At 40.2% G+C, this 19,906-nt stretch overlaps 2 protein-coding genes across 6 annotated transcripts in view; one reads left to right on the top strand and one right to left on the bottom strand.

Moving 5' to 3' along the window:
* The window catches only part of ZNF106 (zinc finger protein 106), a 42,211-nt gene extending 36,994 nt beyond the window's left edge, over positions 1-5,217 (top strand). For all 4 annotated transcript variants that reach the window (XM_074824209.1, XM_074824210.1, XM_074824207.1 and 1 more), the window contains one exon: positions 684-5,217. In XM_074824209.1, the coding sequence (XP_074680310.1) occupies positions 684-740 (57 nt within the window). In that variant the 3' untranslated portion in view covers positions 741-5,217. The remainder of the gene's footprint in view (positions 1-683) is intronic.
* A 1,018-nt stretch (positions 5,218-6,235) lies between these two features.
* CAPN3 (calpain 3) overlaps positions 6,236-19,906 on the bottom strand; it is a 33,212-nt gene continuing 19,541 nt past the window's right edge. Inside the window, exons 11-24 of one of the 2 annotated variants that reach the window (XM_074824206.1) lie at positions 19,643-19,812; positions 18,984-18,995; positions 17,613-17,821; positions 16,874-16,910; positions 15,806-15,823; positions 14,559-14,660; positions 13,074-13,151; positions 12,341-12,398; positions 11,677-11,741; positions 10,569-10,637; positions 9,925-10,003; positions 8,215-8,331; positions 7,798-7,856; positions 6,236-7,239 (exon numbers count right to left, since the gene is read on the bottom strand). In XM_074824206.1, the coding sequence (XP_074680307.1) occupies positions 7,213-7,239; positions 7,798-7,856; positions 8,215-8,331; positions 9,925-10,003; positions 10,569-10,637; positions 11,677-11,741; positions 12,341-12,398; positions 13,074-13,151; positions 14,559-14,660; positions 15,806-15,823; positions 16,874-16,910; positions 17,613-17,821; positions 18,984-18,995; positions 19,643-19,812 (1,100 nt within the window). In that variant the 3' untranslated portion in view covers positions 6,236-7,212. Of the gene's footprint in view, positions 7,240-7,797; positions 7,857-8,214; positions 8,332-9,924; positions 10,004-10,568; positions 10,638-11,676; positions 11,742-12,340; positions 12,399-13,073; positions 13,152-14,558; positions 14,661-15,805; positions 15,824-16,873; positions 16,911-17,612; positions 17,822-18,983; positions 18,996-19,642; positions 19,813-19,906 lie in introns of those variants that run through there. The other variant, XM_074824205.1, reaches the window with a different exon arrangement.

Below are 19,906 nucleotides of genomic sequence, written 5' to 3'. Positions count from 1 at the left end.
TTGAAACAGGTTTTTATCCTCGTAATTTTTATCCATCACTACCCCCCTTCATGATTTTGGATGCTGATGCTGTTTTTTTCACACGGGGTTGGTTTTGCTAACAATCTTTAAGTAGCTCATAAATTTCTGAGTAAACGTTAGCACAGATGGAAGGGGGAAAAAAATTAAGAAGACATAAGAGTTGGATTAAGTGATGTGGAAAGGATTTTTTGGGGTGGGTGGAAGGAGGGTTGTTACTTATAGACCGATTGGTAAAATCCACATTTTACTTATTGGCAATATAAACTACCTTCCTGTTGAGTGATTTTCAAAATACACAACGGAAGGAGGTTTCTTTGAGAACTAAGAAACAGAAGTAGAATCCTTAATTTCTCTTTAAGCACTGGATTTGGATATGTTATGCTTATTTGATACATCTTTCTAGTCAGAAGGGAAGCTGGTTTTTATTTGACTTGAATTCTGGTATGTGAGATACTTTATATATGTGATTTAATAGCTTGGCATTGTTTTTTTTATTTTTTTAAGAAGCTTTAAGCCAAAAAATGTATGTTATCCAGAATGTCGCTTTCACTGAAGCTTCAAGAATCTTTTCCAAAGTTTTTTGTGGTTTTTTTTTTTTTTTTTGTGATGATGATTATTATTAGTAGTAGTATTATTAACTGACTTCTCTGGTTCCTTTCTAGGATGCTCTAGGACACATTGAAAGACATGCTGAGGATGACAGCAGGATTGATTCATGAAGCTTTTCACCTCCCACATTGGGAAGTAATTTTATACGTCGGAATTATTCCAAATAACATCAGTTTCTTACTCCAGTCTTTCCTCTTTCTTTTCCCACTTGGAATGCAAAAATGGAGTGGGGCTGAAATGCCTTCCTACAGAGACTGCAGGTTGTGTTGTACTCTGTAGAAATAAGGCTGGTCAATTAAGGTTTGGCCCAAATGGAAGATTCTTGCAAGTTTTTAATTAATTGACAGATAAGAATATTCCCTCCTCTTGTCTGCCTTGGTGTTTTGTTGTTTGTTTCTTCTGTTAGTTGTTGGTTTGGTTTTTTTAAGAAGCATAGTCTGAGTGTCTTTGGCAAGTTCAGAGAAATGTTGAGAACTTGGATTACAATAGGTGCTGATGTTTGTAAACTCAGCTTGAAGCCTGTTAAGTGTCTAAGACATGTCTGTGTTTGTTGTATCCAATTTTTTTTTTAGCTGATTTTAATAAAATTCTGCAAACCAGAGTATCAGAAATTCTAACAATGTAACCTGAACATCCAGTGTAAATTTTGACTTTCTTCATAAAAAAGAAAGGTATTTTATGGAGAACTGGAATAAATTAATTTTTTTTATGTTAATTGTAACTTATTTTTTCCTTGTGTAAAAATTGCTGTAACTGGCACAATATATACAGTGACAGACTACCCTAAAAACTGTACCTCCTGAGATAGTTTGTTTATTTGGAGGAAAGCAGTTATTTCTTGAGAGGTATGCCAGTAGCAGCAAAACAGCCAGAACAGTGACTCCACTCAGGTGCTTTGCAATCTTAGTCTTTTTAAATACAGGTCCTTATGTACAGGAAATAAGTAAGTGGTGTGGGCTTTTGTTTTGGTTAAATACCAACATAACCACTGCTGTCTTGATACAGCACCACAGTTGGATTCCTGATTTTATTTGGAATCCTAGTGACTGAGCTTTGCAGTCCTGTATCTTCATGGCATAGCAAACTAAGAGAAGTGCAAAGGCACTGCCTGTTTAAGTGCATCCACTTAGTGTTTTGTTTCTGTTGTGAACTGGCTTAATTGGTTTGAGCTATACCAAGTTCACAAAATCTCAACTGGAAAGAATGGAGCAGGATTTTAAAGGATTTTTTTTAAGTCTAAAGTTCTCAAGCAGAAGCTGAGGATACAAAATGCATATCACAGATAAAAGTCTTGTTTCTACTAATACACAGAAGATACCACAAAGAAGTCAGTGCAGAGGTGAAGACTGTTTCTACTTGTTTTCCTCTGCAGGTTTCCCTTGGGGTGGAAAACTTTACCCATTAAGTTCACTGAAATGTACTTCTTGCATTTGCAATCCTCTCTCCCATAATGACGCTAATTTAGCAAAGAGCTCTCTTAAACAATGAGACTAATCTAGCAAGGAGCTTTGTGTTCACTTTTGCCTAAGTTGCTGCTCAGGATAAAAAAAGCAGAGGTTTCCTTAAACTGTAACAGAAGGTAAAGACAGCCCAGTGTCAAACCTGAGCTGATTATAAATGAATCTAGCGCCTTTCAAACAAATCGAATGTACTCTTTTTACCGGGCACCTCTTTCACCACCACTTTGAGGCTTGGTATGCCAACCATAGACCAAAGAAGTTTTATAGCCTCATTCTTTGACTATAAAGAAGCCTTTTTAGGCCAAGAAAGTGATTGAGGAAAGCCCATGGATGTTCCACTCCTATCAAATCAAGGAACTTCAGGGCGTTCTCTGAAGCACACTATTTTTCTATTGTCTTAGCAGACAAACATAATTTCTCTGTAATTGCTTGACATTGATGATTTTTTTGTGAGAGACAGGAGATAGGAATGAGAAGCAGTAGCATCCTACTTCAAAGACATTGGGAATCTCTGAGGTTCCAGTGCTTTTGTGATGATTGTTTGGGTTTTTTTATGAAGCTGTTTGTGGACAGGAAAAAAACCTAGTATGTGGCTCAAACCCTAGGCTGTTTTGAGGGTGTTTTTGTTTTGCTTTTTGGGGTGTTTGTGGTTTTGTGTTGTTTTTTTGTTGTGGGTTTTTTTAATTTCTTTCTGTGGATGAAGCAATTTGAGAGAGAATCAAGTTCAGGGAAGTCTCTGAGCAGTGTAAATGTTTTCTGATGCAGGCCGTATTGCTCTAAAGTCTCTGAGAGTATTTGCTTTTTTCATGACCTGAAAGCAGAAGACTGCATAATACTTAAACCATTTCCAAAATTACTGATATTCAAGAGGATATTCAAGAGTTCTTCTGGGGGGTTTTTTTGAACCACAATGAGGGAGCACGTAGAAGTGTGGTGTAAACAATGTGAACATCTCAAGCTGTCCTTCATGGACTGTGCTTGAAGTGAAGGTGTGGAGGTGTGTGTCCTAGGGACAAGCATGTGGAGTGATTGTAGCATTCTGAAAAATGGTGTGTGAGAGTAGATTTTGTTACTTACTCCTTCTGATTCTTCACGTTCTTTCAGCTGTTTTCAGGAACGTGTAAAGATCTTTCTCCCTAGGTGTTGCAACAAACACAGTTATTACACTTTATTTGCATTCCTGATTGCTTGTTGGGTTTATTTTTTCTAGTTGGTGGAAGCAGATTCTTTTTCTTATAGTCCATGATATTTCCTTATCTGTTCTTGAAAACAGTCCTCCTGAGAAGCCTGGACTTCTGAAATCCAGCTTTAGTTTTAGCAGTGGTGTCTTTTGCTACTTCGTAGGTCATTTCAGATATATTGTAAGAATCCTAAAATGGGTAAGAAGCAGGAAAATAGTGGCATGAATGTTTTAAAATTTTGCTTCATAAATTAAAAACAATTTTGAAAATTGCTCAGGGGTTCAGAGGAAAATGCTGTGCTGCTTTGTCCTGAGGAGATCTTAAAAGCACTTGCTATGAAGTTGTTGTGCATCCATGGAAATGCCCAGGCCTCTCTGGAGTTCTGTGGGGAGATTTCCTACTTGTATAGCAGGAATTTGGTGCAGCTTTTGCTGTTGGCCATTCACTTCGTCCAGAGGCAATTGTGGAAGAGAGATGCCACACTAATGTATTGGCTTGATAGCCTTTAATGAGATCCTCTCCTTGCAAGTTAGGATTTTGACTCCTGATATACCTCCAGTCAAAGAGTGTAGTAACTTTGGGAAGGTGGACTATTTGTGAAATTTAAGAGTAATATTTGCATGAAAAGCAGTACTGCACATCTGAAGCTTGTTTCAGGACTATTTTTGTTTTCAGTTTGTTTTTTATGCAAGTAAAAAGTTGTGGGTGGAAGAGTGAGTAGAGTGAGGGTTTGTCTTGTGGTTAGCTGTGTTCATTTTATTAGGAAAAGGTTAAATAATGAGCTCTGGACTTGCTATATGGCTGACTACATATGGCAGGCCCTTTTGGGGGCAAGCCACCATTTTCCTCTTAGCAGGACTGATGTTGCGCCTGTTAAGCTATGAGCCTCCTCAGCAGCCAAAGTGCTCAGAGGCATTGTATGCTTTTGTGACATAAAGAATGGGCCAGGTGCTACTGAAACCAGTTAATATCATGCTCTTCAAAAGCGTGAGAACTTGTTGTGCTATAGGCATACCAAGCCCTGCCTGAGCTCGTAGTAGCCTAAAACGGTCGCTTAATGTTCACATGTGCTGCAGAGCTTGACCTTCCCCAACCCCGATAGCCTCACATGTATTGAAAGATAAGATAGTGCTAGAATTGGTCTATATTTGTTGCTCCTTTCTCCTTCAAATCACAGGGAAAAATAACAGCTAACTGGCAGCCCAAAATACTCTATGGCCTAATGCTGCTGCATCCATTGGGACGAAGATGCATTAAATATCCCAGCTTCTGCTTGCCTTGTGTCACTTACGTGTGGATTGCAGACTTTAAACATCTCAGCAGCGCATGAGCTGAATTCTGTAAAATAGAGGAGTTTGGCCGTGCAGTGTGTTTAAAGTAGTGTAGTTCTTAATGCCCATTTTCAAACTGTACAATAATGCCAGATGGAGGTAAATGATAACTGAAAGCTCGCAAGAAACCACAGGTTCCCGGAAACAAAAATGGGGTATTGAGAAAATATTTTTCCCTTCTTTTGAAGTAAAACACAGGTACAGATGAATCTTGGTTTTCAGGCTTGTATGGTACTATCATTCAAACAGTCTAAGTTGTCCAGAGTTGCAGAACATGTGAGGGAGGATAAGGAAACGGTTTCAGCTACTGTTTGTAAAATGTTTAATAGTGAAAGAGCAAACTGTGTAGCTATATATTCTGTTATATGCACCTGCCATCTTCTCAAATCTCATTTTGCTGTAAGTGTTAAACAGTCTTTTTGAAGAATGGAAGTGGAATAAAACAACATGATTGAATATTTAATAATTTAAGCTGTGTAGAACATGTGCCCAGGTTGACCTTGGTTTTCTTCTCTCACTTTGGTACAAAGCTGTGAGCATAATAATGAAACTTTACACAGCAAAAGAAGAAAAAACAAGAGGGGAAAAAAAAAATAAAAGTTCTTTATATTGTTATGGTTTGTCAGTCTGATTCTTCTTTGTTTTAAATAGAATGATTCTTCCACAGGATTTGGCAGAACTTGACTTTATTTTGGATTTTTTTTTTTTTTTTCCTTTTTGAAGAGGGCTAGATAAAGTCAGACGGGCCACTTTGAAGCTCCAGCACTGACAGGAATATTGCAAGTTTGAGCTTCCTGCACACCGGGAGCAAAGACCTAGTCATTTGATAGGGAAAATGGAAACTGTCCATGCAGCTGGTGCCCCCAAGATGTAGTGACTCCCTTGCTTCATGGCCCGTTGCAAAGGGAAGTTCTCTTGGAGCTGCTGGTATTTCACTCACCAGGACTTTAAGGACCAGTTTTGAGTTGCAAATCAAAAATCCTGATTTTGATCTTTTGACTGATAGATTTTGTTTTTCTCTGAATATCTCACCTTAAGAGCATCTCTGCCATATTTTTTGCATGGAAAATAGTAGCTTAGGGGAGATAACGCATGGCTGGAACCCAGGGCTCCTAGCATTCCAGTCATCTTAAAGTGATTTCAGTTAAAACAAAAGTTGAATTTAAAGGAGAATAACTCTTCTTTAGACAAACTATAGGATTTCTTACTCTTTCGGAGTAAGTTACAGTGCTAGACAACATTAAGAACTTTATAGTCAAAAGGTTTTCTGTTTCTTAGTGACCTTTTGGTTAAATGTGCTACTTATCAGAAGAACTTTGAGTTGATGCTACAATTTGTTTTTACAGTTTTGCTTTACAAGTGGATTGCTTTGTTACTTTTCACCACTAGAGAACTAAGTAGAAGGTTGTCCTGACACAAGTCTGGTCTCTTCACACCTTTTCTTGCACGTTTTGATTTTCCTTCCATTTTTATATTGATAAATGATTGACCAGTTCTGAAAGTCTGTCATCCTTGAAGCTGGTAATGATGGACCCTTTCAAGCTGAAGTGCTTTTTTTTTTTTTTTTTAAATGCATTCAAGAAGCAAACTAGCAAGTGTTCTTTCAAATTAAAAACAAAAAACAACAATTAGGTCAAAATCCAATTGATTTTATTTTCAGTTCAATTAAACTAATTGTACATACACATTCTAATAATCTTCCCAAAGTGGTCATGCTAACATAGTGTCTGATTCTGCTACAAATCACCGCTTACAGTAAAGAAATACATAAAACTCAGGAAATAGGACCCTGAGGTGGGAGGGAAGTGTGTGTGTAGATATACAAATTTGCATGTATAGGAGGTTTTCTGTCTCAAATGGGAAACAATTTTCTCAATATTATAGAGAATGTAGTTACAATAATAAACATTTAAAATGTCCAATGTGTAATTAAGGTCCTATGGGGGTACTAAAAATGAGAGCAAATTGCTTGGTTCTGATCCTTTTGCTGAGGCACTAGACCAAGTTGTACCCAGGTATTGCAGTCTGGTGTGCCTTACTTCCCCATTCCTACCAGAGCAGAGAACCAACCTCCACAGCCACATCTGTAACAACGTAAGTCATTGGATGCATAATATTATTTGAGCACAATCTCATGTGAAATATTCAGTCAGCATTTTGAAGAGGCTGAAATTATAGTATCAGAAGCAGGACAAAGAGTTAATGACTAATTACAAGGTGGTAGTAAACACCTCTGATTTTCACAGTTAAGATACAGTCCCAGTTTTGCCTGACTTGAGTGAAGACTTTCCAGTTGTCAGCATAAGCAGAATAACAACGCATACTCTGTGTCTTTACCATGCAGAAAAAGCTTAATTCAGTCATCAGTAGATTAATCCTTGTTGCCTGAAGGAAAATATCAGGAAGTTACAAAAATAGTTACAGAATATGTGCACTGATCTGCCTACTGGAGTATGGTTGACTTTTTCCAAGGGCTTCTTCCCATGCACTGTTTGTCTTGGTTAGCAAAGCACATAATTAGGAAATGTTCTTGTTTGCACTTGGGGATGATTGGAGCTAGTTACCCAAAACAGAAGTCTTGAATGATGAAATTGGCCTCTGACTCTGGTGTTACGCATACATCGTGAGCTGCAGCCACTGAAACAAGAGTTAGAATTAAAGGATGGAAGGCTTGTTGGCATCCTCCAACAAATTGTATTAAGACACCACCATATCTAGCTGGAAGGCAGTTGCTTGCTGACAGTTAATAGGAAGCATAGTGGCAGGGGGGAATTTTGTCTTGGGCTTCTTGCTCCTATTCCTTCTTCCCTTGCAAAAAGTGAAGAGGGTTTTTTTTTATAAAGGTCTCCCTAGCAGAAGACATGTTTTTAAGTTGAAACTTTCTAAGTCTTCTTAATAAGATTTTTAAAAGGTAGAGAACTATGTTAAACCCCATTATTAATTAATGCCATATCAGTATGTTTGATTTAAATTGTCTCATAAAAAAAAAATCTCAAAAGTTTTTTGAAGCACTTCAAATGTTTTCTGTGTAAAATTGGTACCAAAATTTTTAGGAGGTTTTGCAGCCTCTTACCAATTGGATGACAATTTCAGACCAACTCTCATAGACTCCCTTAAGAACATGTGCAATGAATAACATGATTAAAATTTCGTATTGTGACATTGTGTTGGAAATACTGGCGTAAAGCATTTTACCTCCAGGACATTGAGCTTAATGATGCCGTCTCCATCTTTATCAAAGGCGTGGAATGCCCCTAAAGCAAGGAAATAATACATGGAGTAGATTAAATTGCTGTGTATGTAAAGATGATCCCAGATAGCAAACCAAAGTGTGTTCCTGTTGTGTTATGCACACTTGTGCAGGTATTTACTTAGGTGGTCAGCAAGTTTTTCTGCTCTGATTCTCCTTAGCTAATACAAGGAGAAACGTGGTGGTTTCTTTTGTGTTTGTATGAGAGGGCTGTCATATTTTAGATTCCCTAAGCACATATCTTTAATTATTAATACTGTATATAGGCAGTAGTGCTTTAAACAAACATTGCTTTCTGTACAACAGTGTGTTTTGGGGGTGAGGAGGGGAGGCAGCACAATAAAACTGGGGCAGCCACTCACTGAACATGGCATCCAGGCGTACGAAGCAGCAGATGAAGCTGTCAAAATCGATGTTCATGTTCTTGTCGGCATATCGCATGGTGATGATGTCGTAAAGCTGGTTGTTCAGCCGAAACCCTGCAGAGGACCAGAAATGGGCATAGCTGGGCTGTGGCCGGGGGAAAGCACTGGTGCCGGTCAGGCCTCCAGGAGCGGCCTGGCCGTAGGTGCTTCCCAGGCCCAGCCCAGGCTCAGGCTGGAGGGTACTGCTGCAGCTGCTAAATAAAATGAAGTAAATCTCCTTATGGAGCTTCTCTGTGTCCAGCTGCTGTCTTAAAACAAGAATAACATTTTGAAATGATGATTTGGGAGGGCCAATGGCATGTGAGTTACCTCACACTGTGAGTATGAAGAGGAGAGGTCTACACCAAAGAGTCTGCAGTTTAGCTGAGCCTGATGTGAGCAAAGCAACAGAAACTGGGTGACAGAAACATAGGAGGAAGTTGCTATGAAAACACAATTACACAGTGGTCAAAAAATAGATAAAGAGGTAACTCCTTGGTGTGGTGTTACCAAACTGTGGCACTGACTGCTGCAGTGTGCGACCGTGTTTCATGAAGGGTCTGCTGTGATTTGGGTGCTGCTGGTTGTTGGCTAGTGCAACATCATGCACAGCCTACATTCAGTAAGACTGAGAAACTTATATTGTAAAATGTGTTCTTAGTGCTAAAGTCAGGGCAGGAGATATTGATTTCTTTCTTTTTTTTTTTTTTTTTTAACATTGGCAACTTTCCTGGTGAAAATGGAAACCTGGAAAATAAAAATGGCCTGTATTTCTACTGCAGCAGGAGTCCAAATCCAGGTGTAGTTTTGTCCTTAGCAGAGGACTGAATCACTGATGTTTGGTAAAGTATGAGGTAGCCATCTGTTTCTGTTCCTTGATGAACTGGTACCTGATGTGCCAAAATACTAACGAAGATGAAGTGTCACTGAAATCATCCCATCTAGGTTTATAGTGATACTACAGATTTTCTGAAAAAGGAAGTCATTTTGCTCCCTTAGAGAGCTGGTAAAGACATTTGCTGGGGCAGGCCTGCTGTCCAGGGGAAGAAGCACACCAGCGTGTTTGAGACAAGAAGAAAGAAAAGTCATAAGCCTCCCATTGCAGGTCAAATTTCATTAACTGCAAGTTTTGCAAAAATGCTTACTTCTCACTGCACAGGTAGAAGAGGAGACTGAGCCTGCAGTGGCTTAGTGCCTAAGAACTTGAACAGGACTCAAGAAGTGTCCATCCAGTTGCCTCTGATGCAAACTTGGACACTGACCTGCTCCGCTGTGGTTTCAGTGTCTGTACCCTTGGGTTGAAGGTTTTTCACTGTTCGTTGTTCATTACTTACACAAACATAAAGAATCCACAGCTTTAATAAGAGCAAATTTCTTCAGAACTCCCTGGTCTCCCTGAAAAGCAGTACCCCACATGGGAGATCCTTAAGACAGCACAGCATCATTCATTGGCAAGTTTAAAGAGCTGAATAAACCTATTTGGTTGGCAAGATGCACAAGGCTTGCTCTTTGGATATTTGAGAAGCTCTGTTGGGGGGAAAAAAGAGACTTTAATTTCTCTAGGCTCTGTCTCTAACGGACAGCACTGTGTTCCCGATCTCACCCTGTGATACATCAAACAAAGTAAGCTTTCTTCAGCTGTTGGGCACTGGACACTGTGGGAAGTACCTGCATCATTGACTGCATTGCGCATCTCGTAGCTGTTAATGGTTCCTGAATGATCCGTGTCATAACGCTTGAAAATTTTCTGGAAAAAAGAAAAAAAAAAAAAACCACAGCAGAAATAAAAGCTTGTACATCTGTTGAATGTACCCACTGACTGGATATGGGGTGTGTGCCTCAGGCACTTGGAGGCTTTGCCGTTTGCTTTACATTGCTACTGCCAGGCAGTCTGGGATGTTAGCACAGAGCTTCTCTCAGTTGTAAAGTAAAATAATTTAGATCTGTACCATGAGAAGCAAAAAGCTCTCCCCTAGAGAATCTCCTTGTTTGACTTTATGTGCTGTTAATCTTCTCTCTTGACTGCCCTAATTAAGCCATTTGTGAGGCCTGGTTCTAGTTCCCTCCTCCTCCTCCTCCTCCAATTTGTATGCCTCTCTGCTGTTCTCATGGGGGAAATTCTTATTTGAGTGCCTGGAGCTTCAGAGATTTAGGCTATTTGCTTAGGCTGTGAGTAGGATGAGGAGAGACATTACTTTTGGTTTTAGAGGCTAGTTTGTAATTTCTTTTTGTTTTAGTGTATGTAGAGAGTTTTGGGTTTCCTATGCAAGGTTTTGCACTGCTAAGAACAGCGCTGCGGATACCAGTAATACCTGCCAGCTTTTAATCTTGTCCCAGAGATGTCGAAACTCATCAAAGTTTATCTTCCCTGAGCCATCTGTCTGTGATGCAAACATTCAGGTAAAAAAATCCACAATATTTTTAAGAGAAAATTAATTAAATCTGCAACTACTGGTGAAGGGACAAATGTGAAACTGAGTTCAGGATCTTCTCGGCATTAAGAGCTGGCTGAGTTGTGCAGTAAAATATTTGTGAACGTTTTGGTTATTGTGCATAGTATTTTGTTTTAGGACTGTGAAAAACTGTTTGTACTTCGTGTAGAAACAAATATCTGTTACAGGAAAGAGTCTTGCTTCTGGAGCTATTATAAAGTACATGAGCAGGGTGTTTTACTGGGCTCTTTCCAAATACTTCCAAATGTGAAGCTTACCTAACGTTTTTAAAAACAACTGAGCTTCATTGTAAAGCAAAGCTTTTCATGCTTTGCTTAAAATGAATTGAGAACTAAGCAAAATGTTGACTAAAGCCTTTTACAAAAATGTGTTTAGACTCCAACAATTATGGCTCTGGGTTGTAGTTAAAATTTTTTTCCAGTTATGTTTGCATGTGCTCATGTTCTCTCAAAATCATGTGTTATGTCAAATAGGAAGACCAAGTAATGTTGTATCAGAGGCAACCCCATATGGCATCTTGTAGTGTTTTATTATACTTGCTCTGAGACAATTTATGTTGCATGCTAAGCGCACAGTGGAATGTATAATACATTGGAAACTTAAGAGAGAAATATAGTAAGTTTCTTGGCAAGAACTGTAGTTATGTTGAGTTGGTTTAAAAAAACATTTAAAAAAAAATCATGCTTTAGTACATGAGCTGACCAGTCGTTGATACCTAAGGGTATGATACTGACTACTTATTCTGTAGTTTTCTGGTCTGGGGTATTTTCATCTGCCAACTACACTAATGTTGAGATGACTGGAGTCAAGATGTGCCAAATCAGAAATGCTGTGTTATCTGACTACAGACTATAATGAACTGTTCTGCTTCCCTGGTTTACTAAGTTGTGCATGTGTAGTGGTGGGACATACAATCCAAGTGGACTAGTTTGGTATCGAGCACTCCCCTTTCACCAGAAAAGGATACATCCATTAAAGCAATCATGCTGCGGCAGGATTCCAGTTCAAATCCTTCTGTTTTTAGGTCCTTATCTGAAATAAATGATCCCAGGTGAAAACAGATCATGTAGGTCAGCAAGTGCTTCTTTGTTTTAGGTGTAACTACTCACACTAGAAGCCAAACCTACTTCCAGTAAGAAAGGAGTGGTAGAAAGATCTGAGAAGACTCTTAAATAATGTTATTGCTTGTGAAGTAGAAATTACTATTCTTGACCTGTTATATAAAATAAAAACCTCCAGAATACTCCAAACTAACTTCCAGGTAATGAACCAAGCCCAGGGTCTTTAGGCTGAAGTTTGCTAAACAGGGAGGAAGGTTTGCCTCTCCATTAGAATTATTTTTGGTTTTTAAAATGCATTTGCAGACTGCAAGAAATGCTATATTATCCTGTGTGGTGCTCCAATGAACATTTGTGCATTTCTGAGTTATCTGTACTTGATCACTTGTAGAGAGCATCTCTATGAAAAATTCAGCTTGCTAAAGTCTGAGATGCGAAGTCCATGGAAGCGTAACTGAAAATTTGCGAGTCTGAAACCATAAATAATTTTTAGAGTGCAACTCAGGGGTGGAGGATTACATTATATCACAGATTTCTTTGTCCAGGGTTACTGAAAAACATGCTCAAACTCACGTTTTTTTACGACGTTATTGAGAACATTCCTGAGTTCTTCAGCATTGATCTCCATGTCCTGGTGGGAAATGTGGTGAGAATATCATTAATTACAATAGTCTGTATTGAGCAGATCATTTTATAGATGGATATGCTAAAAGTATGGTCATTTCTCAGTATGGCATATACATGCTTCAAAGAGGAGAGCATTCTAGTTCATATAAACATCAGTTCAAATCTTTCTTGAGGCTGCAGTACACAGTAGGTCTGAAGTTACCATATAGTGCTTATTAAACTACAAGAAGAACAACCAGTAATTTCAAGCCACTGTATAAGCCAAAAAAGCAAAATGTGAAAATCCCTGTAATGAATTTGCAGCCTCTTGATTTATGCAGTTCTTTGATTTGGTTTTACTTCTAACTTCCCTCATTAAGCGTACACTGAAGGGCATTGCATTTCTAACTTGTGTATTCATGGTATGCAAAATAGCATCTTGTAGTAGTGATAGAAGTAAAAGCCTGAATTTAAATAAGGCTCAATGGGAATAGCTTATATGTACATATGAGGATAGCTGTATACTTAATTGGATTTAGATTTGGCTTTGCTTAGCTTCAGATCTCAAAGGAAATGTGTCAGAAGGAAATTTAAAGGAAATTTTGAAGTTCAGTGTTGTGAATCCGTGAAGCAATTGATTTAGGTGCTGTTGTGGGTAGGCTGCTTTGATGGCAGAGACAGGGATCAGCTGCATACTCACATCCCCTGCAATCTGTCGGAAAATATTCCTGAACTGTTTTTCCTCTTCACTCCCCTCACGAGCTTTTGCTGAAGGACGCTGAAAAGAGACAAGCAAAGAAGAGATACACCCTTAGCCCAGCGGGGAAGGAAAAGGGCCTGGATGGCTCACGCGCCCTTGCGCAAGGGAGCCTCTTAGTGAATCTGGAGGTCTTTTGAGGAACAGGTCGTCCTGTTCCTTTCCCCTTTTTTTGGTTAAATGTGTTCCTTGGCAAAACTGCTGAGTATTTAAGTTCATCCTCTTGCTTTCCTTTCTCTTGGAAGGAGCCTAAATGATTACTTTCACTGGCAAATGTTTATCTCCTAATTTTTGGTTTCAAAACATTGCAAAGGAGAAGTTTAGAGCACAAGAGGCGTATCTGATCCATAGCTACCCTGTAGGCTGTGCACTGACTGGAGGGACGCGGGCCTGAGAGCTCTTTGTTATGTGGGGGTGCCCCTTGCTGGAGACAAGTGGCACATGAGACAGAGGAAAATGATAAAAGTGAAGCTTTTTCACACACATGCAAAGAGCAAGCCTGAACTCTGAGGCTGATACTGAAAAAGGAAACTGTATTTTGCCAAGAAAGGTTGGACCAGATGATCCTCAAGGTCCCTTCCAACCTGTATTCTGTGATTCTATGATTTTACATCATTGTCCCACCCCCCACCCCCCGCCATTAAATTACAAGAATTAGTGTAACAAAGAAAATTGATTTTATTTGCTTAGTTTTTGGGACTTTTTTTTGTCTAAATCCACTGTGCCACCTGCATGCTCTGACAGTCATGCAGCAGAACAGCACGCTCCCAGTCAGCAGACACTCAAGCTGTGCCTCCAGATGCCATGAGCCTGGGTGCAGGATCTGGCTGTGGCATCCCACATCCCCCACCCACCTGCAGGCAGAAGCTCTGAATTTGCTACCCTGTTTTCCGCCTCTCCAGTAGTGAGAGAAAAGAGGAGGGGTGCAGGAGCTCCTGGGTTTACCCACCCTTTTCTCCTTTGACGGATGGGGACTGGTGTCCCTACACCTCCCTGGATGTGTAATTTGTAATGGGGAGAGGCTGTGATCATTGCCAGGAGCTCCTGAAGCCCCTCGGGTGCAATTTATGTGTGTGCCCAGTGTAAAGCAGGTACCACTTCAGGAGGCTGAGCAAGAGTGGATTGAACTGTGCTGCTGATGGGGAAGGGATCTCTCACAGCTGGGATCCTTGTATACCAGAGCAACCAGGAGATGTTTTCAAGCAACTAAATCCTCTAGCACATGTGTTAAATAACTGAAGGGATAGTCTCTGTTTGCTCATGCTCATTAGATCCACATAAACCAGATGCAAGTTATGCTAAGATTTGATGAAAAGCTGTTAAGTATCTTAGTGCCTTAGCTGTTAACTATCTTTGCCCCATTGCTGTGCTCTCCCCAGCCACTCTTTCATGCTAGCCAGACCAAGCTCTATTTTCCCCTGCAGAAACCTTTTTCTCATCTGCGTGGGTTTTTTCACCATCTTTGTCAGCATCTTCATCTGCTGTCAGCTCCTTATTGCTGTTTGCTCTGTCAGAAACGAAGATGATAGGCTAGAAGAAGAAGAAGGAAGAGACCAAAAGAGAAATGGAAATTACACAAGAAAGAGTGGAAGGGAAAATATTTGGCGACAACCATTCTGTGGTAAAGCACAGGCAGCAACAGCCCCTGAGACTGTGATGAGAGCAGCCAGGGCTGGGAACAAAAGAAAAGAAAGAAAACATAGGTGGAGGAATTTCTGAAGTTACTGCTCGCCTCATGCTAAAAAAGCTGCAGAAGTCTTTCTGCCAAACAATACAAAAAAAAAAAAAAATTCTGGCGTCTAGCTTTGCTTTTCAGAAAGCCAGTAACAGTTTAAATGTTTCGTGTTGAGTTCTTTGGGGGGTTGTTTTGTTTATTTTTTGTTTGGGTTTTCTTGTTTATTTAGCAAAATAAGCCTCCCAGATACTCTTGTCCCTCTCTATGAAGGACAGTAGCACTGAAAACAAACAGAATCTGAATCCTACACAGAAAAGGAGTATATGTGTAGGAGCTTTTTAGTTTTGCAAAGCATATGTTCTGTCTCTGTATTAATTCTTGAAGCATTCAGCTGTAAGCAGCCATGTGCAGTTGTTCTGTTTTAGTGCATTTAAAACAAGGAAAGCCGCTACAAGATGCGAACGTGTTAGCCTGCAGTTGCAATCAGCCTGTCTTGAGATTAAAATGTCTATTTACGTTTTCAAGGTCCTAAATGTGTTCTGTAGAATCAAAAGGAGAATCGTGGACTTTGGTGAGCAGAAACTTCAGGAAAGAGGCGTAGCTGCATTAGGCAATAGAAAGCAAGTGTGAGGGCGTGTGTCTGGAGAAGGGGTGTTTTGCACTAGAAAGAGCTGTCAGAGTGCCTGCGGAGAGGCAGGCAGGAAAGGCAGTTTGAGCAACCCAGAGGATCAAGCTTATAAAGCTGAAAAGTTTCTGTTACCCTTTTGCCCACCCCCTAGAGTGAGAGTGGTATGTGATGCTAATGCTATTTCATTAGAATTTAGTGTAGGAAGACAAAATCTTTGCTTCCTGCAGATGGCCTCTTATCCAGCGCCCTTCATTAACTAGATTAGTTTCCAGAGGCAGGAGAAATCATGATACCAAGGAACTCTGCTCCTCCTGTATGCATTGCACATGCTCTTTGCCTTGCTGGCACTCAGCACATTGCACAGTTACCCACCTTGCCCTTTTTCTTCTTCTGTACAGAAAGAGACAAAATTAAAAAAAAAAAAAAAAAAAAAGAAAAAAGGTGGTTTTAAACAGAATCATAGATTTTACCCAGATTATGCAGAGCTAATGAAAAAAGTAAAACTTCACCTCTTACCCTTTCTCACATTTATTTTTCTCTTTCCATTTCCATACAATTTTTCCCCATTTCCTATACTCATAGTTTTCAAATCTCCAAAAATGAGGGAAAATGCACCCACCAAGAACTAGCATACTGAAGGACAGCAATTGCAGAAACCATAGCAAAACAGTGTCCTGTCTCATCTGGGGCTTTGTCTGCTGCAATAAAATCTCTATTGTATCTTTAGCTCTGACTATTCCTTTTCTTTTTCCCACCTGTCAGTGCGGTGGAGACTGTACTTCTGTGCCCACAAATCAATGTTATCTGGTGGCAATCAAATTCCACCAGATCTGGACAGATACTTTGTTATCATGACAGCAAACAAAAGGGAGCACTTCTGAGCAAGGTTTGGTGGAACTCAATTATGTGCAAGAGCATTTCCTCTGATTTTTTTTGAAATTGTTAGCTCTACTATATTCCCACAAAGATGTGTAAAACCTCAGGGTGAAGAGTTAGAGCTTGTCACAGATGCTAGTTTGAATCAGAGTATCATTAGGATCCCTTTCCAGAAAGCAAGTACTTCAAAATAAGGTACTTCTTCCTTTATTAGAAGAGATGCCAGTTTCACAAGCAAAATATCTTGGAGAACAGACCTAGGCCTCTTCTGGTAAATGAATAATCTCCACTGATGGAGGCAAAGGCAATGTTTAGCATGCAGCTTCTTTATGCCAGTAGCAGATTTCAAATCTAGCAGAAGACTTTGGTTTGACTAACTCAGAAAATAGTGTATAGAAAGCAAGCGTTAATAGAAGTACCTTGATGAGAAAAAAATGTGGGTATTTCTGCTAAAGGAGCTGTCACATGGCTGCAAATGGTTTCCTGCTGTAGGTTTCCCTAGATGTGATGCTCCCCCTCTCCCTACTCCTATTCATGTACAAAGAGGCCCAAGACAGTACTTACTGATGGACGGTCTGCCTCAATCATGTTTTCAGCCTCCCTAGAAGAAAGCAAAAAGTAAATAAATCAGGAAAGAGACTGTTCCCAACCTTGCTTGTTTCTGTAGCTGGTTTATAAGCTGCCACTTGAACTTTCCAAACAGCCAGTGGTGTGGGCTTGCTTCCAAGCATTACAGCTGGTGGCTGTAGTTGTAGTTTTTTCCCAGTTTATGCTGAGCATCCCAAGTACCACTTCCAGGAGGACTGCTGCCTGGTTTACTCCTCTAAAGAGTCTTGATAACACCGAACTTTGACAGCTGGGAGTAAAACAGAAGCTGTTTGGCCTAACAGAGTGACACTGGCTGCAATTTGCTGAGCTCTAAGAAACTAGTTGAAGAGCAGGGTGGAAAAGAAATAACTACCTACTTCTGTGTTTAATTCATGACTGAAATTAGATCTATCTGGCCAAAACTTCAGCCAGTGGCATATAGCAATAAAACTCAAACAGGTTGATTTTCATTATTAAAAATGGCTAATGATATGTTTACAAAGGATATTCTGCAAGCAGTGAGCTTCTCCAAAGACAATTCAAAGCAGACCCTTGTTAGACTACAAGGGAAGCTCAGGGAAATGAGTTTGCAGCTTGGAGTTTCTAGGGAGGTCAAGAAAATTAAAAGCAGGGTGTAGCAAACTGGGAGCATGACTATAGCAGATTAGCGAGCTCACCTCCACCTTTATGGCTGATAAGTGGATCTGTAACTTACTCTGAAAGGTTTCTTTTCTCTGAGAAGACCCTCAGGATGAATTCTCCCTCCTGGTGGGGTTCGTAAGTTGACGGGATGACGACATACTCGCTGGGAGGTAACCGGAAGCGCTCAGAGATTTCTCTCATGTTTATATAGGTCTTACTTCTAGCTTTGGAGGCATTGTAGAGGAAAAAATCCTTCTGCAAGTGGTGCTTAGTACCATGCATCTGCAGAACAAATGAGTCAATTTGTCTTCAGGGAAGTCTTACCCGTTCCCCAGGTGGCTTGTCATGCGGGCAGTACATGGTTGGGACAGAAAACACAAATGAAGCGGCAGCTTAGCGAGCAGGGAGCTGATGAGGGATGCTAGCTGGTAACAGATAGGGAGTCTGTCACCTTTAAGTCACTACTTAAGGGTCTAGCTGGCTTCTGAGGTTTGCTCCAGGGCCCACCTGCAGACTGTTGGCTGACTTCTGCTGTGTAGGCACTTTTATCTGACTGACTTATTGGATGTTAAGTTGTGTGTAACCAAAGTTCAGCTACTTTCCTTGGAGGGTGGCATGGCAAGGAACGGTGTATGCAAACTCCTACATGCAGTGTGGTGAGGTGAAGGTGCTTTCAGTGGAAACATGTCCTTGCCTGGGGAAAACATGAATTCTGTATCTGTTAAAGAAACACGTTAATCAAACGCTGCATCAGTTCAAATATGAACACTAAGTCAAGAATTGTGGGCTAATTGCAGGCAGTTTTCTGCAGAAATAACCTCCTGTAAAATAGTCAGCAAAGACAACATTCAGGCTGTCATCTTCATGTTTTCCAGGTAACACAGCCTTCAGGTGAGCTTGTTTGCAAAACTTGTGATGCCAATGATTCAGCTACTGGCAGGCTCAGAAAAACTTGTGTACTTTGAATATGTTTTCTTCAATGGCTGAAAATACCATTGATTTTTCCAGACAAATTCTAAGACTATAGAGAAAACTCTGTTCCTGCAGGATATAGGCCATTGGCATTATTTGCAGGAGGAAATGGAAGTGGTTTAGGGTGGTTCTGCATGGAGTGCAAAGGCAAAGTGCTGGCTGATGCTGCTTCCTGCAGCCCCGGCTCACTGGCCGACCATGCAAGCCATGGCCGGGTCTCATACAGAATAGAAAAGAAGGATTGAGGAAAAGGTACAAGTGAAAATGGGGTGTGGGTGAGAAGGAATTAAAAATTACTTGGGAAATGTTACTAATAAACACTCAAAACAGAAAGGTTAGCAGTTTCACTTCTGTTACATCCCTGAAAACAAACTTGACTGGACAGTTTCCTGCTGACTTACAGACAGGCACAACAGTAACACTAGCTGTGAGTATACACCAAGATGTCAATCTGCCTCCGTTCTGCTCATACCTCTTTGGGCACCTTAGGGAGAAACAGAGAGAAGAATCAGTCAGAGCTGCTAGGTGAGTCCACTTGTTTATAGATCATACATAACGGCATTCACATAGATTTCTGGGGACACAGCCAGTAATTAAAATGCCCCAAGTTAGAGAAATATTCTAAGCAATTTCTCTCTTCCTTTCTAGATTTCTTGGCATCTACATGAGATCCACTAAGATCTGAACTAAATATGTTTGTGCAAGGGACTGTGTAAATTGACTTCATGAAGTCAATAGCAGGGGCAGAGGTTAATCACTACGCATGGGTCCTGGATGTCTGTTTCTTTCCTTTACATCATTCTGACAATTAAATATTTAGTTTCAGCAAGGATGAAAGGGAGATTGAAGAATATATGTGGAAGAATATGTTAAAATCTGGCATTAAGACACTATACAAGCCTAAAAAGTGTATTACTTATAGATGGGGTAAAACCTGAGGTTACTATGGTCTGAATTGTTGCAAAGCAACAGTTGAATTTCCTTCTTCTGTTCCAGATTTCCCCTGAGTTCCTTGTGAAGTAAAAATTGCAATTCATGTAATCAGGCTGAATTATTCAGTGACTCCCTTGGTAAATGGATACTGTCAGGATTTGTGACCATGGTGCAAAGGACAAAGTCTAGAGCTGGTACCTCATAGATGGCAAAGCCAATGGTGTACAGGTTGGCTCCTAGCTTGCGTTCTTTCCTCCTATTTTTCTGCATCAGTGCGACGAGGAAGCTGCAGACAACCTCTTCATCCTCAGGATCATCATCTTCCTCCAGGAGCTTCAAGCGATACTGGGGATTGGTCCAAAATGTATCTGTGAAATCCAACCAACAACCCAAAGCAAACATGTAAAGCTTCAGTTTTCTAATGATACTCATGATCAAAGAGAACTTTTAAGTTCCCTGTCC

This window comes from Strix aluco, chromosome 4 (genome assembly GCF_031877795.1).
Source record: "Strix aluco isolate bStrAlu1 chromosome 4, bStrAlu1.hap1, whole genome shotgun sequence".
Taxonomy (NCBI): Eukaryota; Metazoa; Chordata; class Aves; order Strigiformes; family Strigidae; genus Strix; species Strix aluco.
Note: the sequence above shows the minus strand (reverse complement) of the source record. Positions and strands in the feature narration are given on the sequence as shown.